This window comes from Carassius carassius, chromosome 14 (assembly GCF_963082965.1).
Source record: "Carassius carassius chromosome 14, fCarCar2.1, whole genome shotgun sequence".
NCBI classification, from domain to species: Eukaryota; Metazoa; Chordata; class Actinopteri; order Cypriniformes; family Cyprinidae; genus Carassius; species Carassius carassius.
In genome coordinates this window covers 25,012,968-25,026,808 of record NC_081768.1, presented here as the reverse complement: position 1 = coordinate 25,026,808, position 13,841 = coordinate 25,012,968, and the positions used below count along the sequence as shown (strand labels likewise).

General features: G+C 41.2%; 1 protein-coding gene across 3 annotated transcripts in view; it reads left to right on the top strand.

Annotated features, from left to right (window-relative positions):
* Nucleotides 1-543: 543 nt before the first annotated feature.
* Nucleotides 544-13,841, top strand: part of LOC132157410 (cullin-9-like) — a 52,012-nt gene continuing 38,714 nt past the window's right edge. For all 3 annotated transcript variants that reach the window (XM_059566759.1, XM_059566758.1, XM_059566757.1), the window contains exons 1-2: nt 544-721; nt 8,223-8,873. In XM_059566759.1, coding sequence (XP_059422742.1) covers nt 8,228-8,873 — 646 coding nt within the window. In that variant the 5' untranslated portion in view covers nt 544-721; nt 8,223-8,227. The remainder of the gene's footprint in view (nt 722-8,222; nt 8,874-13,841) is intronic.

The window sequence follows — 13,841 nt, the reverse complement described above, 5'->3', positions numbered from 1 at the left end:
TATACGACATGCCAGCGGCGGCAAAATCAATACCTCAATGAGAATAAAAGGTTTGGAACATTTGGGCGGTGTTATTCAAATCTTCCCACGTAGTGACGTAGAGATGTGGGGCGGTGTTTATGATCCATTTTGGGGGGGGGGGGGTGGAAGAGTCTTAACTTTGGTAAAGAATATCTCTTTGGCAGGGGCGCTGGACTGGGGGTAAAACCAGTAATGATTACCAGGGCCCCAAAGTAAGAGAGGGCCCTTGAAAAGTCTGGAATATATATTTTCAAGGGGAGGGGGGCCCATTAGGATTGCTTATGCATAGGGCCCGGGATCTTGTGCAGCGCCCCTGCTCTTTGGATTTGAGAGTTTACTCTTTGCAACATTACAGATCTTCTTTATGCACCAAGAGCTTGTAACACTCCAAAGACAAAGGAAACGCTGAAATCGCATCACATGACCCCTTAAATAATGAAGTATTAGGGCTGTTGTTGTTCCTCCACGCCTGCAGGTGGCAGTGATGTGTTGCTGCACGCACACATTGGCGGACAGACGAGCTGAACTCATACCTGTTCCACACACAGGAAGCAGGACTAGACTACTCTTACAGGACTCAACTATACAACAGGCAGCGAAAACGACTTCAGGCTGGGCAACGATACGCTACCACGGAGAAGAAAACTCCATCCGCCCCGGGGGAAAGTCGAGAAGGAGGGAAGGCCCTGCGACACCGGAGGTGAGTCCGAGCGGAGCTCCGCGGCTCTCGCAGTGCTTTTTAATGTGTTTTTGACACAGAGGCCGCGCTGACAGCTGGTTACAGCATATGTTCCCTGCTAGAGACGCGACGCAGATAACTACAACGCATTCGCAGCCGCACGACGCTGCCTCGCGCGGCTTGCACTCTATTAATTTTTATTTTTGAACGCGTTTCAGTTTGACGCGTTGCGTCTCGTTGCCCGCTCGCAGTGTTGAGTTAATGCGCACTGATCAGTTCCGCTCTTTCACCGCTTCTCAGAAGAGACGCAGTGCGACTGGGAGGCTTTAGACGCCGGCAGATGTGCGCACAGAGCGGGCTGAGGTCAGCGGATCCTCGGCTGAGCGTCAGTCACACACCCGTGAAGACACCAGGCCCTCGTGTCTCTGTTTAGCAGCTTCGCTAGCGGGGAACCGCAGCTGGGAGAAGATATAGACTTCGTTTAACCGCGGGCTGACACGTACACAGTGTGTGCACGTAAGATTTCTTTATAAACTTTAGACTTTGTTAGAGATCAATAACAATTGATGTTCTGTTGACGCTAGCAAACAACGTTTCACAAAACAAAAAGACCCACAAATTCACAATCAGGCATCTGTCATGTTTTAGTTCCCTCGTGTCATTAAAGACTGAGTCATGAGATGTTAGATGGAGTGACTAATATCTCAGACCTGGGTATAGATAATTAGGTAGTTTTGGTGCCTTGCAGCATTGGTCACCATGCATTTCTTCGAAGTTGATACTTTTCATGGAAAAATAACATAATGGGATTGGGGGACAATATGAGGCAATGTAATGTAGTATCTCTTTAATGTGACACTTGATCATGGAGATTACAGAAGCTTCCTAACACTTTAGTCTCATCTTATCTTGCTTGAACTTTTCCGATGTTATAGTTCAGTTGTTATTTTCTCACCCTTTTTTGTTTATCTTCGAAAAGCATGTTAAGATTCATTTTAAGAAAATCTAGGTATTTCTGTGCCTCCTTTGAAAGTTACTTTCACCAAAACCGTGCCATCATCATTTACTCCTCCTCATAACAGTCCAAACTCATAAGACTCACGTTTGTCTAAGAAATGCAAATGGAGATATTTTTAATGAAACCTGAGAGATTTTTGTCCCCCCACCGAAAGCCCATTCACCCAAAACTTTGATTCTTCAGAAGGCTCATAAAACATCGTTCCCCTTGAAACACAAATGCACATTTTTTTTAAACCGGAGCTCAGACATGCTTGTTGATGTGCAAAAACTTGTAATACATAAATACATCATAAAAGCAGCACATCAGATATGGTAAACAAAAATTCTCAACATATTTTTGACACATGAGAACCAGTGAGGTTTCTTTCCACACATCAAGCAAATACAGTTGAGTTACTAACTGTACATTGATGATATGCTTATCTATATGAACAAATGTCTGCATTAAATCTGGTGTGAACCTTCCCTTAATGTGATGATAGTTAGTTCCAATCCAAACTCGTAAGGTTTTTATTAAAATTGTTACATTTTAATAAATCTGTTCATCATATAAAGTAAGACTTGGCTTAAACTTCCGTTTTGTTTTCGTAATGAGCATGGGTTTGAAAATCATATTTCACTGGTTTGGACACATGTCATTGGGAATTCGATATGAATATTCCCAAAGCTGGAACGCTGCGCTTGGCAACAATAGACTTGTGGTGAGAAGCAGCAGTCGTCCAGAAGTGACATGTACGAATAATAAATGACATGAAATATATCCAGAACAGATTTTTCATCTCTATTAAAACTAGATTTGATCCAGTGGTATTTGCCAGATGTTGATAGGTCATACAAAACCGACTAAGGTGAAAACCTTACTCAATGCATGTTAGATGATTCCCCTTTCTGTCAAACATATTTTATTGGACTGTCCACTTTTTAATGTATGTAGAAAACTATTTTATGAAGTGAACTCACTTAAAGAGTTTGTATTTATATATTCTGTGGGAAGCATAGGACCAAGAAATGTACGTCCAATCAAAATGCTAGGTCCGACTGTTTTAAATAGCTTTCCTACCTGCCTGTCAACTAGTGATGCACCGAAATGAAAATTCTGCGCCGAAACCAAAAATTTAGGATGCACTTGGCCGAAAACCGAAACTGAAGCCGAAAATGGCTTCTTTTAAAAACGTGTATATATATTGCTTGGATTTAATGGATCTGAATTGAAAAATCACAATATAATAATCAAACTTTTATTAACTGTTACATAACAAAACATAAAATATTTTTTACAATAAATATAAATAATAATTATTCTTAAAGTTTTATGTTCCATCAAATAAAATAGTTTTTTAAAAATTTAAATTTTTTTTTTTTTTTTTTAAATTTTTTTTTTTTTTTAAAAGAGATTTTTGCAGAACAAATGTTACATATTGCAACTTTGGTGTCCTCTCGTATAGGGCTGTCACTTTTGTGAAAAAAAATCCTGTTCGATTTTTGAGACATAGGCAAAGTGTTCATTGAATCGTTAGTAAATTGCCTATATTTGGCGTTGATCTGTTTTTCAACGCCAAATATAGGCAAATCCACCGACAACTAAACAGGCATTAGGGCGAATGTAAAGAGGGCGCTTGAGACGCGCACAAGTCAGCAATGTGGACTGCCATAACATCAATGAAAAACATTACTGAAGGCCAGAGATGGGACCAAGTCACACATGTGCAAGTCTCAAGTAAGTCTCAAGTCTTAACCTTCAAGTCTCAAGTAAGTCCCAAGTATTTTTTTCTTGGGCAAGTCAAGTCAAGTCACAAGTTATGTCAAGTCAAGTCCTGTAGTAAGTCAAGTCACCTTATTATTGTAATTTTACCTGCAGAATCTGATCTTAATAAAGTTAAAAGACAAGATATAAGTAACTGTCAGTAAATTAAAATAATTTGGATTTGCATTGTAAATACTCATGTTCAGTAAACATGGAATAAAACAAAATTGTAACTTCATAAAATTATTTATTTTTCACTTCTGCCAACAGTGTTTGAAATGTTTTACATTTTCAACATTGAGTCCATAAAACAAATAACAGCTAAACATCCAACAGACTCCTCTCTGAACACCTCTCTCTCTTTCTCTCTCTCTCTCTGTAACACGACTGACATGACATTCAGCCAAGTATGGTGACCCATACTCAGAATTTGTGCTCTGCATTTAACCCATCCAAAGTGCACACACACAGAGCAGTGAACACACACACACACACACACTGTGAACACACACCCGGAGCAGTGGGCAGCCATTTATGCTGCGGCGCCCGGGGAGCAGTTGGGGGTTCGATGCCTTGCTCAAGGGCTCCTCAGTCGTGGTATTGAGGGAGAGAGCACTGTACATGCACTCCCCCCACCTACAATTCCTGCCGGCCCGGGACTCGAACTCACAACCCTTCGATTGCAAGTCTGACTCTCTAACCATTAGGCCACAACTTCCCCTCAAACACAGTTTACATACAACATTAAACTTTCTTACATTTCTCCTCTCTCTCTCTCTCTCTCTCTCTCTCTCAAGTTCAAGTTGCTTTATTGGCATGACATTTGAGTTACAGTATTGACAAAGCATTTAGATACAGAATAAAATATAAAATATGATTACAATAAAATACAATACAATCAAAATAGCAGCAGCAGATAATATTTCTAATATTAATAATAGTAATTATATACAATTAAGAATATAAAATAAAACAGTTGAATACAATAAATTATCCCTTTCGTATGGTGTGTATGGTGTATAAATATTTAGCAGCTATTGTGACTGCCGTCTCATTCTTTCCAAGTATATAGAGTAGTTTCTCTGAGTCATTTAGAGACAAGAATGAAGGATTCAAAGCTTCAAACTGTGAGAAGAATTTTTCTCTTGTAGTGCTGAATTTGGGACAGACAAGAAGGAAGTGTTTCTCATCCTCTGTTTGATTCAGCTCACAGTGTTTGCCTCTCTTCTCTCGGTAGCCAGGATCTTTTATGTCTACCAATCTCTATTTCCAAATCATGATCACTGAGTCGATATTTTGAAAGGATTTGTCTCTCTTTTAATTGCTTGAGTGATAAGTAATTTGCCAGTTTTGTGGTTCTGCTTTAGGGCCGAATAACACTGGAGTTTGGTTTGGAGCTCAAATTCATTTTTCATCTTAATTATACTTCAGATTTTTGTCAATTAGTTTCTGAATGTTGGGGTTGTGATTGGAGTCAGACTCAGTTTGGGTTTCCTTCATCAGGTAAAGCACGAGTGTGTTTCTCTCTCTCTCTCTCTCTCACACACACACACACACACACACACACACACACACAATATCTCTCTCAGAGTACATCCGTAAGTCATTACCTCTATTACAAGGTATTGCGCTTGCAAAATATAAGATTCGAGAGAGTCTTGTCTGCAAGCCGAGCACGATGTGGCCTATCCCACCATTTATGCGCCACCGGTATGTGCGCTCATAATGGAAGCAACGCGGTCGCGATGCACACGCGGTGCGACACGCTCGTTTTTTCCAATCGCGTCCGCATCGCATCGAGTTAAAAACATCTCAACTTTTCAGAGAGCCGCAAGGGCACCGCTGGTCATGTGACAAGAACCAATCAAGCAGCTTCATCCTTTCCCCGTAACAACGTTGAAAGCACAGCCAAGATGAAGGAACAGCTGATCATAGCTGTATATGGATTGCCATTTTTAAATAAATTTAGTAGCAGAGCTACTGCAAGCGATTTTTAGTGCTGCAAATCCATTTATCCTTTGCTTGTCATGGAGACAGCGCGTCATGGTTGCTTAGCAACGGCAGACGCCTCAGGGGCGCAACTGCCCAAGCACTTTGGAAACAAGGAGAAAGCGGCGCGCCTAGCGATTTCCACGCGTTTTTAGGCGCAAATTATTGACGACAAAAACGATGACCCTCGGTACCCCTCAAGCTGAGATGTTGATGTGATGTGATATCTGATCTAAGTGGGCGTGGTGTGCGTAAGGTAGAGAGGGCATGACTGATGATAGTGTCCTGATCCAGTCATGACAACGCGATTCTCAGCCTGCGCTCCAGCTGAGTAATCAAATTTATTTTTAAAAATAATTTATATATTTTATATTCAAACTGAAAACATGATGTGATTAACACTCAAGTCATTCAAGTCATCCTGTCTCAAGTCAAGTCAAGTCCCGAGTCTTTAACTTCCAAGTCCGAGTCAAGTCTCAAGTATTTTATTTTTTTTTCAAGTCAAGTCACAAGTCCTAAAAATAGCGACTCGAGTCGACTCGAGTCCAAGTCACCAAGTCCCCATGTCTGCTGAAGGCTACATTGATATTATGCACTAATAGGCTGTGTGTGTGTGTGTGTGTCAGAACCTGCAGTTGCTGTGTGATGCTCGTTCGCTGCGAGCGTATAGTGACGAGCTGGACGCGCTCCGAGAGAAGGCCGTTAAAATCGATTCCCTGTTTTCGTTTTCGAAACTTGTGTTGGTTGGTCCGATCGATTGTGCAGCTTTTGTGACAAGCTTTTTTTGATTGTGACAGCCCTTTGACATGCTTAATCTTTGATAGGCAGACGCGTGATAACAGCTCGACCGTGAGTGAAACCTAAGCATTTGCTCACGGATGGGAGGGGCGGGTGACATTCATTTTCGGTTTACGTTTTCGGCTGTTTTTTTTATTTCGGCCCGAAACCGATAATGCCATTTCGGCCGAAAATTTTCGGCGGCCGAAATTTCGGTGCACCCCTACTGTCAACGTATGTATCTGCGTATCTCATTGCTCCCTACTCCCTGAGCAGGGGTTTACTTCACTTCGAAACATGGACTGGAATTGGGAACCGCTGATGTAGCCTATTGTAGTAATGTTGTCTCTGGTATTCTGGTCTGTGAGCAGAAATGCATTTAGGGGGTGTGGCTTTGGACAGCGATTGCATGGAGGGTGGGACGTCCGCTTTCAGTGCTATCAGGCTAATGTAAGCATTTACCAAGATCTCCTATTGCACCTTTAATGAACTCATTTTTGTGAAAACCTCAAATTCGACATTTTTCACTTCTTCTTTTGCCTGTAGCTCAAAATTAGATTGTGTGCCTCATTCCGACTCATTTCGCCAGCACGGGTCACATGTCATCATTATATCACCAGTGTTTCCCACAGAATTAGATTCTATTTTTGCGGTGGTGTGGTGTTTGGGGACCGGGGAAGGGGGGGGGGGGGTTGGTATATATATATATATATATATATGATATATATATATATGATATATATATATATGATATATGTACACATTTCCATTGCCAACACTTAGTGTCAGATACCTTAAAGGGATAGTTCACCCAAAAATGAAAATTCTATCATCGTTTACTCACCCTCAAGTTGTTCCAAACCTGTATGAGTTTCTTTGTTCTGCTGAACACAAAGGAAGATATTTGGAAGAATGAGAGAATCAAACAGATCTCGGTCCCCATTGACTTCCATAGTAGGAAAAAATATATACTATAGTAGTCAATGGGGACTGAGATCTGTTTGGTTACAAACATTCTTTCAAATATCTTCCTTTGTGTTCAGCAGAACAAAGAAACTCATACAGGTTTGGAACAACTTGAGGGTGAGTAAACGATGCTATTGCTATGCCATTGCTACACTTTCTATGCTATGACTGCTCCACAGACTTCTTGTTGCAAATTTTGCTCATACACACACACACAAACCTGGACCTGGAGATGGACACACATACTCAAACACAGGCTCACACACTCAAACATTCAAAAAGACACACACACACACACTCACACACACACACAGACTCAGACACACACAGGCTCACACACACACCAAACTGGACCTGGAGGTGGACACACACACACACACACACACACAAACCTGGAGATTGAGGTGGACAAAAACCAACACACACCAACCTGAACTTGGAGATAATAATAATATAATGTCTAGTCTGGTAGCTTTGATATATATAAACTTACCAACGTCCGTTGCCATGATTTTTGGAATGACTGATCGCGAGAGGGGAAAAAATTACGTTTTAGTCGCATAACATCGGTTAATGGAAACGCCGTCATTTCGCAATAGTTGTTTATCGATATTTAGAGAAAAAAAACACAAAAATTTGCACGAATCTGTAAACGTGACAGCGCTTAACATAGACTAACTTCTCAGAGTTATGTTGAGCAACAGTGTTCATAACTAACCATTCAACTCCGGATTGATTCTGGAATCAGCATTAAGCACCGGCAACAATCCGTCCTCTAACTAACGCATGCTCATGTTTTCATTCAGATCGTGTTCGAAGAGGAGGGACTAGTCGTGCGTGCCTCCGTTGTCAGTTTGTGAGAGGGAGGGAGCAAGCAGTGCGCAGCTCTACAATAAAATACAATTGTACCCATATTAAATAGTTTAAAAATCTGAATCAATCTGTGGCGGTCAGCGTTGATATTGTGGCGGGCCGCCACAAATTAATGAATGTATGGGAAACCCTGATCACTCTTTGTTTCCTCAGCTACCATGGTGGGTGAGCGCCGCAACGGTAACCTGCTGGTTCAGCTGGGCCCAAAGCTGCAGTCTTACCCAGAGGAGCTCATCCGTCAGAGGAGGACTCTCGATGGACAGACAGAGTACCTGATCCGCTGGAGCCTGCTGGCTGTGGAGGACAGCAGCAGCTCAGGCGGCAGCAATGAGGCGAGCGGCGGCAGCAGTTCGGGAAGCGGAGGCTCTAGTGGCTCCACCTCAGGAGAGAGCAAGAACGAGAGCATCCTCATGTGGATGTCCACCGAAGACGTCTACGCCAACTGCCCCACTCTGCTTGGCAAGCGCAAGGCTGACTCCCAGAGGCCTCTGCTGGAGGAAGAGGAGCGGCCCAGTGGCCAGTTCCCCGCAGATGTCGACAAGGGAGAGCTGTTGGACATGAAAGATGATGTGAAGAATCTGGTGCGCCGCGCCCGGAAGCAGATGGCCAAGAACAGCGACTTCGGGATAAGCATCACTCACACCATCCACGTGCTGAGTGCCTACGCTAGTATTGGCTCGCTGGTAGGAGTCTTCAAGGAGACCGGCGCTCTCGACCTGCTCATGGAGCTGCTCTGTAATAAAGAGCGACAGACCAGACGCAGCGCTGGCAAGATGCTGCGAGCCCTGGCTTCTCACGATGCTGGTGAGTCTGGCTTCTATATCTAACTCGTGGTTATTTTGTTTGACAACCTCTGAACAATCACAGACTGTCTTTTGGCTGTGATCTTTCGAAACTTCTCGGGTACTCTGTTAGAGCTGTTGTTTCCAGTGGTTCAACGTAAAGCTCTCACTTCCTAGGGTATTTCCCTTGAATGAAAAGTAAAACTAAAGTCACTTTCCTTGAAAACTGCTGGTAATACTGCTGAATACTTGCATGTATTTCAAACCGTGATCTTAATTATTGATGCAGCAAAATGAAAAACATGGACACACAATTTTAAATGGCTGTATTGTTGGGAATACCTTTCTCTGAGTGTTATGATATTGCATTGATTGCATAATTATTGCATTGTGCCTATTGTATAGCTTTAGTAATAGTTAGACTTCAACAACTTTTCAATACTGTTTAATATTTTAAAAGTATCTTACAACAGTATAAATAAAATTGAATGTAAGAACAAAGCAAGTGTGCATTAGTTCAATATTGACTTAAACTCCAGACAAAGACAATATTTCTATCCATGCTGTGAATAATGCACGCCAAAAAAATCAGAATACTGCTGGAAATTTGAGCATGCTGCCACATCATTATGTCACATAGAGCTGGGCGGGGTATATCGATTTTATACAATATATATCGATATTTTCTTTATAAGTGATTCAATATGAGGCAATACCGTTTAGATCAAGTTTGATACGAGTGCATATAAAAAAAATATAGTGGAGGACACGCACTGAGCAAGTGCATAATCCAGTATATGTTCTTAACATGTGACAAGCTTCATATTAAGGCCTTTAAAAATTGGTAAGACATAGTTTATAGTTTTGTTTTTCAGTAGTTTAAGCGGCTCGGCCCACCATATGCTCAGACAGAAAGGTTGCGTGTGCCTCTGACTGAGACACAGGCTACTCACGCTGTTTAATGTGTTTGAGATGTGCTGTCTTCCTTATTTTTGTTTATAGATTGTAATGTTACAATTTTAGAATAATATTGCACATTTTAACTCATAATATAAAGGCTTACATAGCCTTTAATATGAATTGTTTTGTTGGACAACATTGGGCAGTAAGTGAAATAAATAGATATTAAATACAGATTCTTTTAATCTGAATACAAAAACGAAAATACCAAGATATAATGTCATGTCTGTAAACAGAAAGAAGTTGTCCCAGCTAGTAGGCTATATCATATGTGAGAATGATGCAGGTAGCGGATCGTTTATCACCTTTTCTCACAGCAAAGACAAGATGCGCATTAAATATCGCATGCAATTTATCGTGCAGCCCTATATGAAACCCATGGGATTGAAATAAATTATATTCCAGTTTTGAAATGTGCATGTGATTATAGATAGCCTGGGATTACACAAGATTTGTATTTTAAATATAAATAGTTCAAAGGAAGAATAATTTTGAATAATTTAGCTTTTTGGGTTAAAATAATTTCTAAAAACAAAATTCGAATGATCTGACAATTAGAGATTAAACTGTACAGGAATTGAAATACACATACACATAACACATACACATAAAAGAACATTATTTTGTGTATTTGTTGTAATGAAATGTGTTTATGTGGTTTAAGGTTAAAATGTTTTTTTAACATACTGTACATTATTGTTTCTCAATACCCCGCCTTTCTGAAACGCCTCATTTTTTTAAAGAAAGCTCATCAGTCCGAAAAGTGAAGTGTGCTCTGATTGGCCAGCTATCCAGTGCGTTGTGATTGGCCGAGTGCCTCAAGCGTGTGACAGAAATGTTGCGCACTTTACCACACTATGATGACGTGTTCCGCTCAGAACGCGGCCACAGCGTAATCTTTGAGTGTCTGAGCGTGAGTGTGCATTAGATACAGGGAAGATGGTGCATTAGTTTAGAACGCTTCCATTTTTTTTTCTTGTGCAATGATAACCTACCAGCAATGTAAATTATTTTTTAATATATTACAAACGTAATTATACGTCTTACCTAATAAACAAAAATTTAGCAGGATGAGTACATTTATTATTTATAGGTTTAAAAACAGGATGCAAACAATCCCAATATTGTACCTATTATAATTTGGCTATCAAATTGCCCAGCTATTTCACTTCAGCACTGCGTTTCTCTCAAACACACGCACACACGTGCACACACAGGCGCATGCACGTGCGCAAAAGAGGATGAGCCTGTAGCGGGTGAAGAAGTCATTCATTTCATTGCACTTTAACAAATATTCTGAATGGCCTATATATGTGCAATAATTTAAACAAGCCCTTACTAACTGAGTTTAATGCCACAATTATGTTAGAATGCATCTCATTCTTGTTTCTGTGGCGGTGCGTCAGTCTCGTAATGGAGCGCACGGTCCTGAGCGCTGTATGACTGATGCATCTGTTTATACTTTCCACGTCCGCGAGTCTAGGCGTGCCGTAAAAATCATCATAGGAGAGTGTGCACGGAGGCTCTGAGCAGATGACCGCGTGCCTCACATTTTTTATGACTGTGCGGTCAGTAGGCTTCAAAAGCACAACTGCACATGTGCAGGCAGTGTGAAGAAGCCCATTGCTATTCGGACCTGTGCAATCTGTCAATAAAAGAATATAAAGACAGCCAGATGTGCAATAACATGTTTGTTGCAGAGTGGACCATCAGCATACGCTTTAAGTATAAATGGAAGAAGTTCACATCCGCACTGTCCGTGTGCGCGTCCGGATCGGAAAATATAACACCGGCTTAATGCATATCAATTCAATTGAACTTTACTCCAAATATATGAACTTACCTGTTTTGAATACTTTTATATTAAACGTATTCGTTTATGTCCAATATTAGTGTTAAACTGTTAGACTTTAATTGAAATCTACTATTGATTTTCACCGTTGACTGATCTTGCAGAACATTTAGACCGATAACTTCTGTGCACAGATGCGGCAGATTTGTCACAGGACGCACGGTATGACAGTTCCAACTATATATGAACTAGCTGATTTAAATAGTATTTTTATATTTAACGTTAGTTTATCAGTATGTTTGAAAGTATATTTTTTTGATTATTGGTGATTCGATAGGCTCTCTCTCGCGCACCTGTGCGGTTTAAATCACCAAATAATTATGCTATGACAAGAACAAAGAGTCTCTCTCTTGCTCCACCCATGCACCATAATATCGTGTATCGTCGATCTCACGGGCTGACGATATGACGATTTGAAAAAGGACCATATCGCCCAACACTAATGGAGGCTCTTGATAATGCAGAGGTCAACTGCCTGCTCTGCCAATAGTTAGAAATGGCCCTATTGTGTGAAGTTTAATAAATCACTGTTTTACTAAATTCTGCTGAGGTGAAGTTCAGTGCAGTCCTGTATCATGACTTTGCTGGTGATACACAGCCCTATCCCCAACAGTAAACGGCCTTGTCCTATTTATATGGTACTGACACAAAGTTCAGATGTCTAGACCAGGGTTGGTGAACGTCAGTCCTGGAGAGCCACAGCCAAGCTTCAACCCTAATAAAACACACCTGAACATGATAATCATGGTCTGAACAGTTACTAGGAAGCTACAGGAAGGTGAGTTTTAATTAAGGTTAGAGCTGAACTCAGCAGGGCTGTGGCTCTCCAGGACCAGATTTCGTCACCCTTGGTCTAATCAGACTCAACCTACTGCGACTCGGCGGTGTCGCGTCCAGTGTAGACTCAGTTCACTGTTCCACCGGCGAGCAAGAAACCAAACCTGACTAGCCAGGCCTTTGCGATCACGGGAACTTGAAGACACGTGTACACACATGGATGGGTGACATGAATGGAGATGGCTTCAGATCGGTGATGGAGTATTTGGTTTCCCAACAAGGTCCATTGCCCAACACAAAATATATTTGCTTAATGCAGAATAAGCTGTGTTTTCCTGCGCTCAATCCTGCCAATCTAAAGGAAATGCTGTGTATGGTGTTTGAGGTAATTTGTGAATTACCATAGAAGTAAAGTTTAAATAAAACAATTTGCATCTGTTACTGTTATTACACTTGCATACAAAACTTCGTATTATGCTTGTTATAGATTGTATGACATCACGTGCACTATTGTGGGTGGCAGTAGACAACTGTGGTGGTAACTGCAGCATTAGTCTCACGTAGCCAGACCCTTCAAAGGCTGAAGGTCTGGAATCCATGGCAGCTTTCATTGGCCAAGGCCTTTTGACCGACATGTCAAACAACCAATCACAGTTAGTTTAAATCAGCATCACGATCGGAGCGTGGAAATGTAACCACAATAACAGACCAGTGTGTAAATCTCTCGGTATTTTAAAGATTCTATGTCGTGAACTTTCAATATTTGACATACTTTTTGAATATGCAGTGTTTAGTTGATTCTGATAAGCCTGTGAGAAGGTTTGCCGCATTTTTGTTTCTAGGCAAAATGTTAAAGAACGTGACGCATACGTCTCCTGGAAATCCTGTATAATTCAACCAATCCGATTACAACTTTGACACTCCTGAAGTGTTCCACTTTTGTGTCCCATATGCATCAGACGTTTAGCCAACGGTCCGTGGCCGTGACGTCTGAGGCTGAGACTACCGCAGCATTAACACGTTAGACTGCACCCCATAAACACAATCAAACCCAGAAAAAAAAAGTAATCTACCATTTTTAAGATATTTATTTTAAGGCAAATTAACAGTCTGGTTTCTAGAACTTTCACTTTGGAGCAAATTATTATCGATTATGACTGATATGACTTTTTTTCGTGATGATTATTTTGGCCATATCACCTAGCCATATGCATATGGGTTCTAGTGAATGGAGCACAAAGCCTAGTGTGAACCTTAAGGAAAGACTCACTGAACTGGGTTTGGACCACGGCCCAAGTTTGCTGAAGCCGTCAGATGCCCGCCAGTGTACTGTGAGATATTGGGTAATGTGAGTCATCAGTGAAGGGCACAGAGAGAGAGGGCTGTGTCATAGCGCTCTCA